This window comes from Danio aesculapii, chromosome 16 (genome assembly GCF_903798145.1).
Source record: "Danio aesculapii chromosome 16, fDanAes4.1, whole genome shotgun sequence".
Lineage (NCBI taxonomy): Eukaryota > Metazoa > Chordata > Actinopteri > Cypriniformes > Danionidae > Danio > Danio aesculapii.
The window spans coordinates 2986766-3001705 of record NC_079450.1 but is presented as its reverse complement, the minus strand read 5'-3'; the positions used below and the strand labels follow the sequence as shown (position 1 = coordinate 3001705).

The window sequence follows — 14940 nt, the reverse complement described above, 5'->3', positions numbered from 1 at the left end:
TTTAATTTAATTTAGGCTGTAATGTTATTTTGAACTAAATGTTTGATTTTTATTTTCATTTTTCCTTTTATTTTTTTTTCAGTGACTAACTTTATTGACTTTACATTTAATTTTAGTTTTAATTTAACTTAATTTAATTTGTTTTAATTTAAATTTAATTTCATAATATTAACGATTTTTTTATTTAATAATAATAATACATTTTCTCAGTGACCTTTTCACTTTATTACCTTAAAATTTAATAAGATTTAATTCATTTTAAATTAATTCAAATCTAATTGAATCTAATTCATTGACTTAAAATGTATTTAAATGCTTAATTTCAATTTAACTTGAATGTAACATTAATCCAAATTTAATTCAATCTAATACATCGTCTAATATTTAATTAAATGCTTAATTTTAATTTAACCTGAATTTAATATTAATACAAATTTAATTTTAATCTAATTCAGGTTAGTTTAATTTCCACATTTTTAATGTGATTTATTTGAACAGAAATTCTTACAATTCAGTGTCTAATATCATCTTTTTTCATTAAAATTACATTTTGCATTAATATAAATAATGAATGCAAAGTCTTGAATATGTTACAATATTATAAACTTGAACTGGTTATATAACCTATTCCAGGGGTCACCAAACTTGTTCCTGGAGGACCGGTGTCCTGCAGATTTTGGCTCCAACCCTAATCAAACACACCTGAACAAGCTAATCAAGGTCTTCCTAGGTATACTAGAAACATACAGGCAGGTGTGTTAAGGGACGTTGGAGCTAAATCCTGCAGGGACACTGGCCCTCCAGGACCGAGATTGGTGACCCCTGACCTATTCTATCAGAAAATGCTATATAATTCAAATCGACTTTTATCAATCAGTGTAATTCTCAGTCCTGAAACACCCTTCATGCAAAATTGCGTGCTCCATTAATCAGTGTGTATGATGTGCTGTTTTTGTTCTGTCTTCCTGTGTGTCTGCATGTTTTCCAGCTGACGGAGCTCAACACTTTCTTCCTGAAGCACATCTTTGTTTTCCCAGCATGCCATGCTCTCAGCTGGTGCAGGATCCTGTTCATCGGCATCATCACTGCTCCAACTGTACGGTACGGGACAATATTAAACACCATTATTAAACTTTCATTTTCTGCAAGATATATAAAACACCATGCCATTCACAACATTTACCTTCAAAATATGATGAATTTTAGAGTGAAACGTCAAATAAAAAAAAGAGAGTAAAACTATTTACATTTTTTTACTTATACACAATTTTATTTTTATTAAATTGTTTTTATTTATAAGCTATTGGTGTGTTTTTACATGCATTTTAAATATATATAAAACTATTATGCAGGTTTTTTTCAGTTTCTCAGGCTCATACAAATAATTCAATTGTTTTAATAATAAATTAAAAAAAAAATTTACTTTTTTTTTTTCAATAAAATTTTTAATTATTATTATTTTAATTATTAGCTGATTTGTGAGCTGATAAAAAGCTAATAATTAATATCAATATAAAACTATTGAATTATTTGTATGAACCTGAGATGAAAATACAGTATGACCCATATAAATAAACACTTAAATCCTTCATATGCCTTTCAATTCATCTTCAAAATATGATGTATTTTAGTGTAAAACGGAACATTTATGTAAAATAAAATATAAAATAGAGTAAAGCTATTTTTATCTGTTGATTTTTGTGATTAAAAAAATAATAATAATTTACATGCTTTTTAAATATATAATACAATTGATAAACAAGTAGTCAGGATTATTAGCCCCCCTGAGTTATTAGCCCCCATTTATTTTTTCCCCAATTTCTCTTTAACGGAGAAGCTTAAAGGGGCTAATAGTTTTGACCTTAAAATGTTTTTTTTAACTGCTTTTATTCTAGCTGAAATAAACCAAATAAGACTTTCTCCAGAAGAAAAAATATTATCAGACATACTGTGAACATTTCCTTGCTCTGTTAAACATCATTTGGGAAATATTTAAAAAGGAAAGAAAAATCAAAGGGAGGCTAATAATTCTGACTTCAACTGTATATTATACAGTTTTTTAGTATCTCAGGCTCATGCAAATAATACATTTTTTAAAATTGATAAATCTATTTTTTTTTCTTTTTATTTAAAATTTTCATTATTAACTTTTTATCAGCTCAAATCAAATGAAATCACAAATCAAGCCTTGCTCAAACTGATTTGTGAGCTGATAACAAGCTAATAATTAATATTAAAATTAAACTATTGAATTATTTGTATGAGCCTGAGATGAAAATACAGTATGAACCATTTAATAAACACTTAAATCTTTCATTTATATATATATTGTTCACTTATTTAGAGTTCAATTATTTAGAGTAAAAAAAAAATTATAAATATATATATATACTGCTGGACAAAATTTTTATGCATTGATTTGTAATGTCCACAAATTTATTTTTTACAAGCATTTTTTTAAATTAAAAAATTAAATCATTTTAATGATGAATTAATTTTATTTCTATATTTTATTTTATTTTTAAAAAAGTTTAGCTTTTTTTCTAATTCTGCAAGTTTGAGCAGCATGCATATCATTTCTTACATGTCTAGCATGAGAACAAAATAAATGCCTACCAGAAACCCCATATTTGTTTACCTCAATATACTATAGAGTATCATTACTCATCAAAAGTGTTGTTCAATTCTACAAATATTACCTTGAAATCTCTAGAAAGGTTTTTCTACTGACAGGACCTGTTGTAAAGCGTTATGAAGGCATTATTCATGACATCAAAAGTGTGCACTCGAGTTCTGCTGAATATTTAGCGTGTGTTTGTGTGTTTTGTTTGTGTTGCAGACAGTATTATGCGTATCTAACAGACACTCAGTGTAAGCGTGTCGGGACTCAGTGCTGGGTGTTTGGGTGAGTTTCAGCATCTTCTATATAAGCCATGTTTTTTTAGACCTTCTTAAGAAGAAATATTTTATCTACGGGCATTTTCTTCTTGTAACTTAAGAGGGTCACACTTTACAATAAGGTTCATTAGTTAATGTTAATTAATGCATTTACTAACATGAACAAACAATGAACAATACATTTACAACAATACATTTAGAATACAGTTGTTCATTGTTAGTTTAACTCACGGTGCATTAACTAATGTTAACAAGCATGGACTTGGATGTTAATAATGCATTAGTAAATGTTTAATTATGATTAATAAATGCTGTACAAGTGATGTTCATGATTAGTTCATGTTAGTAAATGCATTAACTAATGAACCTTATTGTAAAGTGTTACCCTTAGGAGTTAGAAGTATATTGTATTTCCGTAAAATGCTCTGACTTTAGATAAGAGAAAACTTTAACAATAATTAGTTCTCATCTCTAGTTTCATATTAAAGGGGTCAGTAAAACTGAAATACATTTTCATTTATTTAATAAAGTGATTTTTAAAATGTAAATTTTCACTTTAATGATATAATGTTTATTTTAAAGTTTTGTCTCTTATCTAAAGTCAGAGCATTTTATGGAAATAAAATATATTTGTAACTCTTAAGTTACAAGAAGAAAATGACCGTAGATCAAATATTTCTTCTTAAGAAGGTCTAATAAGAAATTCAACTTAAATTAAAATGAAGTTCAAATTAATTAACGTTAAGTAAAAAAGAAATTAAAATTAGCCATTAAAATAACTGGAATTGAATTAGCTTAAATTCAAATTAAACTAAATTATATAAATTAAATTAATTAATGTAAAAAATCCTAGTTAATGAAGTAAACATCACTTAAATTTAGTCAAATAAAAATTACATTAAAATCTTTTAATTAAAAATGTAATAATAGACTTAAATTGAAATCAGTTCAATTAATTTTGTTCTTTTAAATTTAACTTAATTAGCTTAAATTCAGGTTAAATTAAAATATTAAATTAAATATTATTAAGTTAAAAATGAAATTAGCCATGACAATACATTAAATTGAATTAGTTTAAATTTTAAGTTGAATTAAAATCAAAATAAATTATATTAAATAAGTTAATAAAGTGAAAAAGTGAAATTCACTTAAATTTAGTCGAATAAAAATAAAAATCTCATAAAATTAAATCCAAATCAAATGAAAATGAAACATTAAAATACATTGAATTAGCTTAAAATCAAGTTATGTTAAATGTAATTATTTAAAGTGAAAATCACCTAATAATAAAGTAAAAGTAAAATTCACTTAAATTTATTACAAACAAAAATCTAATAAAAATCTTACTTTTAATAAAGAATTTCATTATATACTAAATTACATTTAAATATGTAATTAAAATGGATTACAAAGTTAAATTTAAACTAAATAATAATTAAAATGAAATATAAAATCAAATTAAAACATAATTAACAGATTTCAATTCAAGGTAAAATAAAACCAGTATAAAATAAAAAATTTAAAAGTCAATAAAGTGAAAACGTCGCCTAAAAACTCAAATGTAAACGTGCATTAAAATTAAACGCTACATTAAAGTATCAAACTAAGCTGAATTAGATTAAATTATAATTAGCAAATAATAAAATAAACATTACAAGTCAATGAATTAAAAGTCACTTAAGATTAAAATACAACTTAAAACTACAATAAATTTAAACACTAAATTAAAGTATCAAACTAAGCTGAATTAGATTAAATTATAATTAGCAAATAATAAAATAAACATTTCAAGTCAATAATTTAAAAGTCACTTAAGATTAAAATACAACTTAAAACTACAATAAATTTAAACACTAAATTAAAGTATTAAATTAAGCTGAACTAGATTAAATTATAATAAATAAACAAATAAAAAAATAAACATTAAATCATTAAAGTAAAATCACTTTATTAAATTAAAACATATTTCAGTTTTTATAACGCCTTTAATATGAAACTAGAGATGAGAACTAATTATTGTTAAAGTTTTGTCTCTTATCTAAAGTCAGAGCATTTTATGGAAACACAATATATTTGTAACTCTTAAGTTACAAGAAGAAAATGACCATAGAGCAAATATTTCTTCTTAAGATAATAAGAAATTCAACTGAAATCAGAATGAAATTAAAATTAATTAATGTTAAATTAAAATGAAATTAAAATTTGCCATTAAAATACATTGAATTTAAATAGCTTATTATATTTATTTTACTTTATTTATGAATTGATTTAAAATTCCTTTTTTATTTAACTTTATTTTAAGCTTATTAAATTCAATGTATTTATAATATTAATTTAACTTGTATTTAATCAAATTTATTTACATATTAAAGTTATAATTAAGTTTTTTTATTATTAAAAGTTTGATTTATTACGTTATTTTAAATATTAATAATATTTGAAGTGACTTTTTGAATATGTATTTTTTTCCGCTTATTAATTTTTTATTTGGTTTAAGTTAATCTAACACACATATTCTGCACGTGTGTTTTCAGCAGGGTGTTTTCATCATAATAGCAAACGTTTAACCACAAACCCAGAGTTCCTCCACTGCAGCCCCTCGGCGGGCTTCACTTCTGCGCTGTTATGTCTGATCAATCTGATATATGCATTGACCCAGATCTGCTTATCTTCTGCTTAACATCTAGACTTCATTGTGCAGCAGGATCTAGATGATGATGATGATGAAGATCTGCTTTGTTTGTTTTTTCTCCCCGCAGTGCAATAGCTTTTCTGGAGGCGCTGGCGTGCATTAAATTTGGACAAGATTTGTTTTCCAAGACGCAGATTCTCTATGTGATCCTGTGGCTTGTGTGCTTGGTGAGTTTCTTTTAGTCAGAATTATTAATAACATATACAGTCAGAATTATTCGCCCTCCTGTGAATTTTAGATTCTTTTTCAAATATTTCCCAAATGATGTTTACCAGAGTTTTTCACAGTATTTGCTGTAATATTTTTCCTTCTGGAGAAAGTCTTATTTGTTACCACTACAACACTAGCACATGTCATCATACGTCATGGCGATCTCTTGCCTCGTGTGAGTTTGACGATGGCGACTGCTGTAGTTATTCCTGGGTTTTTGGTATCTTCAGGAAATCAAAGAAAGCCTTTTAATGTTATCATAACCATCATAACGTGGCAATAAGATCAGAACTGTTTTGTTGTATTAAGCGTTAGTGTTTAATCATTTTAATGTATTTTAAGTTTTATTTTAATTTTTAAGTGACTTTTTTACTTTATTGATTTAATGTTTAATTTTTTATTTAATATTTCATTTTCAATTTAAGCTAATTCAGTTCAATAAATTTAGTTATTTAATTAAAATAGCTTATTTAAATTGAATTTGGCGTATTTTTATTACATTTTTAATTAAAAGTTCGATTTTAATGTATTTTTATTTGACTAAATTTAAGTGAATTTAACTTTTTCACTTTATTAACTTGGATATTTTCACAATAATTAATTTAATTTATTTTTATTTAACGTAAGCTCACTCAATTCAATGTATTTGAATGGCCAATTTTAATTTTATTTCAATTTAACATTAATTTATTTTAATTTAACTTGAATTTAAGACAATCCTGTTCGATTAATTTTATAATTTGATTAAAAATTAACTTTTTAATTTAGTGTATTACATTTTTAATTAAAGGTAAGATTTTAATGTGATTTATTTTACTGAATTTAAGTGACGTTTGCTTTCGCTTTATTCGTTTGGATTTTTTTACATTAATTAATTAGTATTATTTTAATTTTACTCTTTATGTACTTTAAGAATAAGAATTTAAGATAATTTAATTCAATGTATTTTAATGGCTAAATTCATTTTAATTTAACATGAATTAATTTTTATCTAATATTTTATTTTAATTTAACTTTAAGATAATTAAGTTCATTTAATTTTATTGCTTAAATTTAACTTGGATTTAATCCATACTAATTTCATAGCTAAATTTCATTCAGTGGATTAATTCATTTTAATTAATAGTAGATTTAATGTAATTTTTATTTGACTAAATTTAACTGGTTTAAAGATTTTAAAGAAACCTGGTTTAGATCCCAATAACCTCAATAACTTTCGTCCTATTTCCAACCTTCCATTTATCTCCAAAATTCTTGAAAAAACTGTCGCTTCTCAACTTCACACCCATCTTTCCTGTAATAACTTATCCGAACAATACCAGTCTGGTTTTCGCCCACTACATAGCACAGAAACGGCTCTCCTCAAAATTACTAATGACCTCCTCCTAGCAGCTGACTCTGGTTCACTATCCATTCTTCCTCTGCTTGATCTAAGTGCGGCTTTCGACACAATCTCACATAACATTCTTCTGGACAGGCTCGCTTCAATTGGCATTGGTAACACACCTCTCAGCTGGTTTCATTCATACCTCTCAGGTCGCACTCAGTTCATTCAATTAAAGTCTTTCACCTCGTCATCAGTCCCCGTCACTACTGGTGTGCCCCAGGGTTCAGTTTTGGGTCCGCTGCTATTTATTATCTATCTTCTTCCACTTGGATATATTTTCCGCAAACACCAAATTCATTTTCATTGCTACGCAGATCAGAATCAGAATCAGAAAGAGCTTTATTGCCAGGTATGTTCACACATACGAGAAATTTGTTTTGGTGACAGAGCTTCTACAGTGCAGCAGGATTACAGAGACAGGACAAAAAACAGATAATAAATATATAAAAAAAAATAGAAGTAAGTAGTGAGTGCAAATATACAGATTGACAAGTGTATGTACATGTTTATTACTATATACAACATTATATGTGCAGCTGTTATGTGCAAATTGGCATGTAAAGTGTGTGGTTAAATAAGTGTATATGTGTATAAAAGTGTATAGCAAGTAGTGATGTTGGTTTCACAATTATTATCATCAAGTGTTCATGAGATGGATTGCCTGAGGGAAGAAACTGTTTCTGTGTCGGGCTGTTCTGGTGCGCAGTGCTCTGTAGCATCGACCAGAAGGTAACAGTTCAAAGAGGCAGTGTGCTGGGTGTGAGGGGTCCAGAGTGATTTTGGCAGCCCTTTTGCTCGCTCTGGATAAGTACAGTTCTTGGGGAGAAGGAAGGGTTGTACCAGTGATTAGCTCAGCAGTCCGAACTATTCGATGACACCCAGCTCTACCTATCAACCAAACCCAACCACAAACTCCCACCTTCATCACTTACTAACTGCTCTGCAGACATCAAATCCTGGTTCACCTCAAACTTCCTGAAATTAAATGACAATAAAACTGAACTTCTACTTATAGGTACACAATCCACTTTAAACAAATCACACAGCTTTTCCATTCCCACAGATGATTCTGTCATCACCACCTCCCTTCAGGTTAAGAGTCTGGGGGTCATCTTCGACAGCACCCTTTCATTCACTGCACATGTTAAAAATGTCACCCGATCTGCTTATTTCCAGCTTTGAAATATAAATGGTTTACGTCCTTCCCTCACACCTCATTCAGCTGCCATTCTTGTTCATAGTTTAGTCACATCCCGTTTAGATTACTGTAATTCCTTTCTGTTTGGCCTCCCTAAAAAAACTCTTCATAAATTATAACTGGTACAAAACGCTGCAGCCCGTATTATCACAAAAACCCTCTATCTGTCACATCACACCCATTCAACAGCAGCTTCACTGGCTTCCCATATCTTTCAGAATTAATTATAAAATACTTCTTCTCACTTTTAAAGCCATCCACAATCTCGCTCCTCCATACCTTGCTGATCTTGTTCATATCGCCACACCTTCTCCAACACTCAGGTCTTCTTCCTCCATTCACCTCACTGTTCCCTCTGTCTGCCTTGTCACCATGGGGAGCAGATCCTTCAGCCACTCTGCTCCTCAGCTTTGGAATTCACTTCCTCCTGATCTCCGTAATTTACACTCTCTTTCACAATTTAAATCCAAACTCAAAACACATCTGTTCAGAACAGCTTATTCTCTTTAACCCCACTGCATTTTTAAAGTTTGTATTGTATTTTATTGATTTTATTGTGTTTTTATTTGAACTGATTGTTCTAGCTGTTCTGTACGGTGACCTTGAGTGTCATGAAAGACGCCTTAAATAAAATGCATTATTATTATTATTATTATTATTATTATTATTATTATTATTATTTACTTTTTCACTTTATTAACTTGTATTTTTTCACTTCTGTTAATTAATTTAATTTCATTTCATTTATGTTTAATTTATCTTGAATTTTTAAGCTAATTCAATTGTGGCTCATTTTTAATTTCTTTTCAATTTAACATGAAATGGCTTTAATTTCATATTTGATTTCAATTTAACTTGTGTTTAAGCTAATTCAGTTCAATAAATGTATTACTTAATTTAAATTTAACTTGGATTTAATCCAGTTTGATTTCATATATACATTTTATTTAGTGTTTAATTAAATATTTAATTAAAAATAAGATTTAATGTCATTTTTCATGTTAATATTATATATATATATATAATATATATAATATATTTCACTTTATTAACTTGTATTTTTAACTTGATATATTTTAATTTAATTTTCATTTAACTTGAATTCATACTAATTCTGTGTATTTTAATGGCTCATTTTTAATTGGATTTAATTTAAACTTACTTAATTTTACAATTTTTCTTGGTTTTAATTTTATTTACGTGAAAGCAGATGAACACAGATGACGCTGTAGTAAATTAAATCCTCTTCAGATCAGTTTACTTCTGTGTAATTCATGTAAACGTGTTTTGATTTCAGAAAGTATTTTGTAGTAATTATTAAGGAACCGCAACAGTGTGTGTGGGAGGGGGGGGGTTCTGCAGTGTGTAGTGTGTGGGAGGATATCATCTACTAATAGTCTTCTGAGGAATTGTTTTTGGTTGTTTGTGTGTGTGCGTGCGTGCGTGTGTGTGTGTCTGGTGTGATTTTTCTGTAGGCGTTCATCACATTCCTGTGTCTGTATGTGATGGTGTGGTACGCCGAGAACTACGGGCCACGACAGAAGGTGAGTTACCAACACAAAAGCAGAACAGACACGTAAAAGAGACTCAGATTCAGACACTAGCTCTGTTTCCATCTAAGTGTGAATTAGACTTACAGTGGGGGAAATGAGTATTGAACACATCGTCATGTTTTTTCCTGGGAATAATATTTTTAAAGGAGCTGCTGACATGGAACTGAACCAGATTTAGGAAAAACCCAAACAATACAAACATAAAAATAAAACAAAACAAATCTGAATGATGAGTTCTGTGTGATGACAGTGAAATGACACCAGGAGAAAGCGCTGAACTACTGAAAACGTGTATATGTATATATATATATATATATATATATATATATATATATATATATATATATGTATGTATGTATGTGTATGTGTATGTGTATATGTATATATATGCATAATAGTTTCAAAGCAGCTTTTTAAAAGGTGCACATTACTGCATCAAAATCTTAAAAGTTAAAAGTTACCATAACTTTATTAGTTAGGAAGCACAGTGGCTCAGTGGTTAGCATTGTGGCCTCACAGCAAGAAGGTCACTGGTTCGAGTCCCAGCTGGGCCAGTTGGCATTTCTGTGTTGAGTTTGCATGTTCTCCCCGTGTTGCTGTGGGTTTCCTCCGGGTGCTCCAGTTTCCCCTACAGTCCAAACACATGCGCTATAGGGGAACTGATTAACTAATTTGGGTTTAACCTTGGTTTAACGTGTCATCCGTAAGATGACACTCACAAAGCACTATAGAGTCCCCATCAATACACTGGGGTGTTAGGACTCACACAGACTGCAGGTTGAGCGCCCCCTGCTGGCCTCACTAACACCACTTCCAGCAGCAACCTAGCTTTCCCCTGTGGTCTCCCATCCAGGTACTGAACGCTGCTTAGCTTCAGTGGGTGACCATGTGAGTATTGCAGAGAGCTAGCTGCCGGCACAATGCATTAATGTATCCTCATGTTATTCTGGCCGAATGCATGCTGAAATATTAAGTGAAGTCTGCGATTATTTAGAGGGCTAATGTTAATTAACGCTGTACAATTAGCATTTCATTTCTTCAAGCTGTTTTATTAGAGTGAAATAAAATAATGTCAATTTAACCGATCAATACGCAATGTTTAGTACAGGGTGTTTATTAAAAACATTTTCATTCATTCATTCATTTTAGGCTTAGTCCTTTTATTAATCTGGGATCGTCACAGCGGAATGAACCGCCAACTTATCAAGCATATGTTTTGTGCAGCGGATGCCCTTCCAGCTGCAACCCATCACTGGGAAACACATACACACTTATTCACACACTACGGACAATTTAGCCTACCCAATTTACCTGTACCACATGTGTTTGGACTGTGGGGGAAACCGGAGCACCCGGAGGAAACCCACGTGAACGCAGGGAGAACATGCAAACTCCACACAGAAACGCCAAATGACCCAGCAGAGGCTCGAACCAGCGACCTGAGGCGAACGTGCTCGCCCAAAAACATTAAATGCTAAAAAAAACAAACATATAATGTGATCTTATTTTGTGTGTGTGTGTGTGTGTGCGTGCGTGTGTGTGTGTGTGTGTGTGTGTGTGTGTGTGTGTGTGTGTGTGTGTGTGTGTGTGTGTGTGTGTGTGTGTGTGTGTGTGTGTGTGTGTGTGTATAGAGCTTCTCGGAGTGTGAGGACAGTATTTACACCGAGGCGGGTGACGGCGTGACTGAATGCAAAGGTAAAACACCATCAGTTTATGTTTATTATTAATATTTGATCATCTTAAAGGGAAAGTTCACCCAAAAATGAACATTTGCTCACGGTCAAGTGTTTTCAAACCATGATGAGATTTTTTTCTTATGATCACTGTAGAAGACTTTTTGAAGATAGATGAAAACCATTGATTTCCACATGAAAAACAAATACTTTGGATGTCAATAGTTACAGGTTTCCAACATTTTTCTAAATATCTTCTTTTGTGTTTGACAGAAATAAAAAGCAAAACTCATAAATGTTTGAAAGAAGGGAGAGTAAATGATGGGTGAACTGGGTGAACTCCCTCTACTGATGGCTCAGTCAGCATCTGTAGAGTTCTGACCTCTAGTGGTGAATCAGCAGAACACACTAGACTAATTCTAATGTATATTTAATGATAATACACACATTGCTGTAAAGCAGGGTTATTATAGTTAACTAATTCAATTAAAGCCCTACTTTACAGAATGTAAGAAGTGCAGTTGTCATATTGAAAATGAAAAGACAAATCAAGCGTATTGTTTTTGCATGTTTTGACAAATTTATCGGCATTATTATTTTAGTAGTGTTGAGATTTTAAAATATTGTTTTTAATCTTTTCGTGTTTTTAATCTTCTTTTTTCTTCTGTTTTCATTTTACTTGTAGCTTTTTCCATTTTACTAACAATTGTTGTAAGTCAGTAATTTGGCTTTACCAACTAATAGTAGTCTTGTAGTTGTTGTTACCGTAGCAACTATAGAATCACAAAAGTTCGATTATTATAGTAGTTGTGTTGCCATAGCATCTATAGAATCACCACAACAGATCAATTACTATAGTAGTTGTGTTGCCATAGCAACTGTAGAATCACCTTAACAGATGAATTACTGTAGTTGTGTTGCCATAGCAACTGTAGAATCACCTCAACAGGTCAATTACTATTGTTGTGTTGCCATAGCAACTGTAGAATCAGCTAAACAGCTCAATTATTATAGTTGTGTTGCCATAGCAACAGTAGAATCACCTCAACAGATCAATTACTGTAGTTGTGTTGCCATAGCAACTGTAGAATCACCTCAACAGATCAATTACTGTAGTTGTGTTACCATAACAACTGTAGAATCAACTCAACAGATCAATTACTGTAGTTGTGTTGCCATAGCAACTGTAGAATCACCTCAACAGATCAATTACTATAGTTGTGTTGCCATAGCAACTGTAGAATCACCACAACAGATCAATTACTATAGTTGTGTTGCCATAGCAACTGTAGAATCACCTCAACAGATCAATTACTATAGTTGTTGTTACCATAGCAACTATAAAATCACCTCAACAGATCAATTACTATAGTTGTTGTTACCATAGCAACTATAAAATCACCACGACAGATCAATCAATATTGTTGTTACCATAGCAACTATAGAATCACCACGACAGATCAATTACTGTAGTTGTTGTTACCATAGCAACTATACAATCACCACAACAGATCAGTTGCTATAGTTGTTACCATAGCAACTATAGAATCACCACAACAAATCAATTACTATAGTTGTTGTTACCATAGCAACAGTAGAATCACCACAACAGATCTACAATCTAATCTAAAAAAAACAGATCAATTACTATAGCTGTTGTGTTACCATAGCAACTAAAGAACCACCACAACAAATCAATTACTATAGTTGTTGTGTTACCATAGCAACTGTAGAATCACCACAACAGATCAGGTACTATTGTTGTTGTGTTGCCATAACAACTATAGAATCACCACAACAGATCAGTTACTATAGTTGTTGTCACCATAGCAATGATAAAATAGCCACAACAGATTAGTTACTGTAGTTGTTGGGTTACCCTAGCAACTACAGAATCACCACAACCCATACTATAGTATACTGTACTTTACTATGGTGTGATCCAATAATACTATACACTAAGTGAAGTTTAATTATTAACTATTTTCGAGAAGATCACATGCTTATGATTGACCACGGCTGACCCCCGCATTAGCAATCACATGATAGACAGATCTCTTACCTTAACCATCTTCGTCTTGAAGAATCCCCCATCCTCCCCGACTCCTCCATCTTTTTCCTAGCATAAACGAGGGAGCTCTCGAGACCTACCTGAGCTCAGACTCCCCTCTGGCATGACCTAACAGTAGGGTTAAGGTTCCTCTGAGCTCAGGGCTCTGTCCAGGGACAGCATGCCAAACGCGCTCTCTACTTATCAATCATCAGCTTAGTGTGAACTCCTGAAGCACTATAACATTGACTATAAATGACTACTAGTACTTTTCTCATGCAGGATGATTTAGATTTATTTATTTTGATACTTATTTAATTACATCATGTCTAAAGTTTCTCTTAGTGTGCATGCATGAACTCAATACACGAGTTTCAGTGTTTATTTAATGTCATTTCAGGGGAGTTTGAAATAGACAGCACGACTTCCTGTTCCACCAGGAAGCGGAGAGATTCAGGAAACAGCAGGACCATCAACGGCATGGAGAAATGAAGAGCGGGTCTTTATCGAGGAACATTTGCACATGATTGGCTCCGGCTGGAGGAGCAGCAGCAGTGATGATGATGATGATGATGATGGTGATGATGAGGGTGAGACGGTCTCAGGTTTGGTCCAATATTTCAGATGTCAGAGCGGCTTCAACACCGCAGACCTGCGAGAGGCAATAGTGTGTGTGTTTGTGTGTGTGTGTGTGGTTTTCAGAGACTGGTTAACCAGGTCGGATCCCGAGCAGTGATCTCCAGTAGCATGCGGGGCTCGTTAGTGTTGCTGCTCGTTACTGTATGTTATGTCGCCGGTGTATATTACGCATCCCATTTCATGTGTTTTTATTCATATCATAATGTGACTGCGATAAAGTCAACATGAGACCAGTGTTTACCCTTTTACTTTCTTGTTTTTGTGAACGTTTTAAAATAAATCAGTGAATAAAGTTGGCATTTTAATCGATCATTAAATGTAAAAGTAATATTTTTGTATTGTTTTTTTTCTTTTCGAAGTCGCTTCTGCTCACCAAGGGTGCGTTAACAAGATAAATAAGTTGTGTTATTAAGATTATAAATTAATTTAGATCGGAAATGATGTAAAAATGTCTTATTTTAGTTCTTTAAACTTTTTTTAAATAAATAAATTTGGCATTTTAATCGATCATCAAATATAAACGTCGTAGTTTTAAAAAAGTTTAAGTAGTCGCTTCTGCTCACCAAGGTTGTGTTAGCAAAGTAAATACAATTAAAAATGTAACGAAAAATTCTAATGTATTTAGTGGCATGGTGGCTCA

The 14940-nt window shown here is 31.2% G+C and overlaps 1 protein-coding gene across 1 annotated transcript in view; it reads left to right on the top strand.

The window, feature by feature from the left end:
• The window catches only part of ptdss1a (phosphatidylserine synthase 1a), a 36845-nt gene extending 22134 nt beyond the window's left edge, over positions 1-14711 (top strand). Inside the window, exons 8-13 of the mRNA XM_056474672.1 lie at positions 989-1101; positions 2840-2905; positions 5658-5757; positions 9861-9929; positions 11570-11633; positions 14062-14711. Coding sequence (XP_056330647.1) covers positions 989-1101; positions 2840-2905; positions 5658-5757; positions 9861-9929; positions 11570-11633; positions 14062-14153 — 504 coding nt within the window. The 3' untranslated portion in view covers positions 14154-14711. The remainder of the gene's footprint in view (positions 1-988; positions 1102-2839; positions 2906-5657; positions 5758-9860; positions 9930-11569; positions 11634-14061) is intronic.
• The last annotated feature ends 229 nt before the right edge of the window (positions 14712-14940 follow it).